The sequence below is a fragment of the Arachis duranensis genome, chromosome 1 (assembly GCF_000817695.3).
Source record: "Arachis duranensis cultivar V14167 chromosome 1, aradu.V14167.gnm2.J7QH, whole genome shotgun sequence".
In the NCBI taxonomy this organism is placed as follows: domain Eukaryota; kingdom Viridiplantae; phylum Streptophyta; class Magnoliopsida; order Fabales; family Fabaceae; genus Arachis; species Arachis duranensis.
Genome location: NC_029772.3, coordinates 43,546,016 through 43,550,398, shown reverse-complemented (window position 1 = coordinate 43,550,398; position 4,383 = coordinate 43,546,016). Strand labels below are relative to the sequence as shown.

The window sequence follows — 4,383 nt, the reverse complement described above, 5'->3', positions numbered from 1 at the left end:
TTTTTAAAATTAATACTTATATACATATATACCACTTATTATATTATATTTGTCTCAAAATAAAATATAAATAGTTCTTTTGTATTTTATGTTAAAAAATATTTTGTTAAACTTAACACATAATAATAATTATATTGTTAAATTTGATTTAGTATGAAAAATAAATAAATACACTCAAAAATTAGTGATAGTTAATTATATTATATTAGTTAATTAATTAATAATTAAATTAAAACTTAATTTTCTAATTAAATACAGCTTAAATTATTAGTAATTTTTTAAAAATTTATTTAAGATAAAAAATATATTATCTACATATTAAGATACTATATTAATATTTATTATTAAAATAATCGTGATCAGAGACAGATGTACATGTGGGATTGTGGGGGCAAGCGCTCCCACTATAATTTAAAATTTTCTTGAATAGTATATGATAATAATATTTATTTTTTCTCACTAAATTATTGAATTTGATCTTACAATAGTTTTTTATTTAATTTATGGTATTTCATAGTCAATTTAAGAATTTCATATTAGATATCATTAGAATGATAAATTCTCACTTTAAATGAAATTTGTATTTTTTTTCTTTTTTAAAATCGACTCAAGAGTATTATTTATCTTTTTTTTATATTAGTTTTAATTTTTTTCATAATAACTGTACTAATTGAAAGAACTTTTCAACTATGAATCTCAATAAGAATTAGTTTCTAATTGTATGAGAAATAAATTTCTAAGTCTAACCAAGTTATTTTTATGGACTAAGTCTAACCAAGTTAAAAAATAAGACTTAGAATATAATGTTAGTCATAACTGATTTTTGTTATCTTAGACTAATTTGGTTAGACTTGATTAACAAAAAAACTTAAATGTGTAGCATTATTCTATATAAAAAGAGAGATATTTCGATTATATTGTTAAGAAAAAGATTACTCAATTTTTTAAAAATATGAAACCTAAATATAATAAAATTCTAAATTATATATTATTGAAATTACTATTTTAGTGTTCTAATTTGTAAATTAGATATTTTAAAGACGAATCATGTATATAGAAAATAACCACTTGTATACATATTGAAATAAAAAATACATATTAAAAATAAATTAAACAATACATATATTTATATACAAATATACAATAATTAATGAATATTTTGATAGTTAATTTTTATATACACATAATATCTTTATTATAAAAATTATTATTATATTATATATATTTTGCCCCTACTATTAAAATTTTCTGGATCTGTCACTGGTCGAGATTATAGTAATTACTTTGGTTTAAATTTTATTTATACCATAAAGACTATAATAAGTAGACTTAACAGTTAAATATGAGATAATAAAAAATAAAATAATTATTTAAAAACATATATAGAAAAATAATATTGTCATGTTAAAAATAAAAGGAAAGCCATTATAAATTGTTATTTTTATTATTTTGAATATTATACTATATGTGTGTGAAATTATCTTTTTATTATTTTACATAATATAATAAGTGATTATGTGTATATTTTTAGTTTTTATCGACATGTATTAATAGTTTTAATTTAAAATTTTAAATATATCTAAACCAATTTGGGTTGATTGAATAAACAGCTTAGTCGTTCGCTTAAGTAAGTGTTGGGAGTTTGAATTCTATCTCTTCTGTGTAATAATTCATTGGCTAATAAACTAATAAAACTCAAATTAATGATGGATTAATTTTTAACTTATTAAATATTATGAAAAGTCAATATATATATATTTTTAATTATATTTTTGCCTTCATTGTAAAAATTTTTTGAATCGGTCACTATCGAACCCATGAGTGACTTGAAAAAAAAAATTATGTTTTCACTTAAGTTTTTAACTTGTAAGCATATATATATAAGACAAGATTAAGGTTGAGGTGTGGAGGACTAGTATAAAATAGGTAGCAAGTGCTAGAGAAGAAGCGAGTTTCTCTTGGAAGAAGACAAAATCGAGTGTTTCAGCTTTCATGTCCAAATGGCAAATTGTCACGTTTTGATGCATTCAGCTGAAGAGAACTTCCTTCATTATTGAAAAACATTGAATCAGCCTATAGCCGGACCTAAATGTTTGAAATTGTCACACATGCACTAATAATAATAAAAACCACTAGCTTAGCATCACATTATAATATATTATAATTGCACTATAAATATGTCACCACCGTTCATCTTTCTTCAACCAACTCTACTACTAGTCTCAACTCTAAACTGAAATACAACTGCTTATTATTATAATTACCATTATGGCCTTGTCTCGCTTCCTTGCCATGTTTCTCGTCGTAGCTGTTTCCATTATTCCTATTATTTCTTCAACTGACTTCATTGTCGGTGATGACAATGGTTGGGCCACTGGCTTTGACTATCAAGCTTGGGCTCAGGGAAAGGAATTTCATGTTGGAGATAAGCTTGGTATTAATTAGCTAGCTATATTAATGTTATCCTATAATTAATAAAAGCCCATGCATTTATATTATATTCATTTGTTAGATATAAAATTAACAAATTAAAATACTATATCCACACCAAAAATTAGTCGCTAATTAAATCAATAATTATATATTTGTACATAAATATACATGTATTGTTTAAATTATTTTTAATATATATTTTATATTTTAATATACATTTTATATCATTAATTAATTTAATAACTAATTTTTTGTGCACATATAATATCGTCGTAAAATTATTTATATATTTCTATATATGTTTAGCTTAAGTTTTAAAAGACATCATTCATAATATGTACAGTATTCAAGTACACGAAAGGAAAGCACAATGTGATGAGAGTGAATAGTACTGGCTTCCAACAATGTGCTGTGCCACCAGATTCATCAACCCAAGGCTTTACCACTGGAAATGATGTGATTGTTCTTTCATCCCCAGGAAGAAAATGGTACATTTGTGGTATTAGCAACCATTGTGAGAATGGTAAAATGAAGCTTGCAATAACTGTTCAACCTCAAATTGGACTTGGGGCACCAACATCTTCTCCCAACCCGACCCCAACCCCAATTTCCGATGCAACAGGAACCTCTCCTATTTATTCTTCTTGGATAGTGATCATTTTTGCTCTCCTCATAGCAATTATGTTCTAAATTGATATTTTCATTGTTCCATTATTTTTTATTTTATTGTGTGCATTATATTGATCGTGATGAGTAATTAAATTGTAACAGTATGTATTGAATTTCAACATTACTGTATCTTTGTTTTCTACATAAGAATGGTTACACTTATTTTTAAAAAGAGAAAAATTCTGGAAGTAAGGTCATGGAAATACATACAAACATGGACTATTAGTTGCTATATTAAACAGAATCAGAAATAATCGCTTATATAATACGTATGAAGTCACATGGCATTCTAGTAAAGAAAATGTGAACCAAGTCAAATCCTATAATCCTATAACAATCCTTTAAAAGAAGGTTTATTCAGTAGTGGAATATGTTATGTGGCATCTTCTAGATTTTTTCAAATTTTTTATGTATGATCATTATTACAATAATACCCATGATCAAATTATCCTCATTTTACTACTCTTCTGAACATCGTATCTACTTTTCTTATCTTTCTTTACAGCTTTATTTACATGTACACACCTGAAATTTTAAATTTCGAATTCAAAATCAATTAAAAAGGGAATTCATTCCCAATTTTTCATCATCTGTGTTCTCCATCTTCTGTTTTCTTTCTTTTCTCTTCCTCCTCTTCTTCATCGATTCTTCTCCTTTATCATCCGTTCCTCCTCTTTTTTTCTTCCCTTTTTTCGTTCGTTTCTTCTTCCAATTCCTAATCTAAATTGGAGATGGAGAAAGTTTATGTACTCACCAAGGCAGAGGATGTCATTGTACCTGATGGCTCTAACCTTCAGAGGAATCGTCGCGGTGGAACAACGCCAGCGGTGGTGGTAGGGTTACGGCGGTGGATGAGGAGCCGATTGCTATGGTGGTGCACGATGGTATGGCGTGGTCGTCCCCGTGGATGCGGTGGAGTTCGTGGTAATCATCAATGTGTGGTGATGGATACGGAGGAGGAAGCGGCGGAAGAAAGCATATAGTTGGAAAGTACTGAGTCGCGGCCATAAGGAGCACATGTAGTGAGAGCACAGCAGCGACGACCAGAACAGAGCCGTGAGATCTAATCGGCGTTCAGAACAGATTTGCATGGTTGTTATTTTTTTGTTTTAATTAATTAATTAGATAAATTATGTAAATGATTATTATCTGCTTAAACTACAAATTTTATTGTTTGAAAATTTAAATTTTGAATTGAAAATTAATTTGAAAAAAAATCATTTGTATATGTTCATTTTCATTATCCGCACAAATTCTCTTCTCTAGATAAGGATCTAATTT

The 4,383-nt window shown here is 26.8% G+C and overlaps 1 protein-coding gene across 1 annotated transcript; it reads left to right on the top strand.

The window, feature by feature from the left end:
- Nucleotides 1–2,202: 2,202 nt before the first annotated feature.
- Nucleotides 2,203–3,243, top strand: LOC107487489 (blue copper protein 1a-like). Its single transcript, XM_016108138.3, has 2 exons — nucleotides 2,203–2,434; nucleotides 2,777–3,243. Exons 1-2 carry the CDS (start codon nucleotides 2,269–2,271, stop codon nucleotides 3,121–3,123), a joined length of 513 nt encoding a protein of 170 aa, XP_015963624.1. The 5' UTR covers nucleotides 2,203–2,268; the 3' UTR covers nucleotides 3,124–3,243.
- The last annotated feature ends 1,140 nt before the right edge of the window (nucleotides 3,244–4,383 follow it).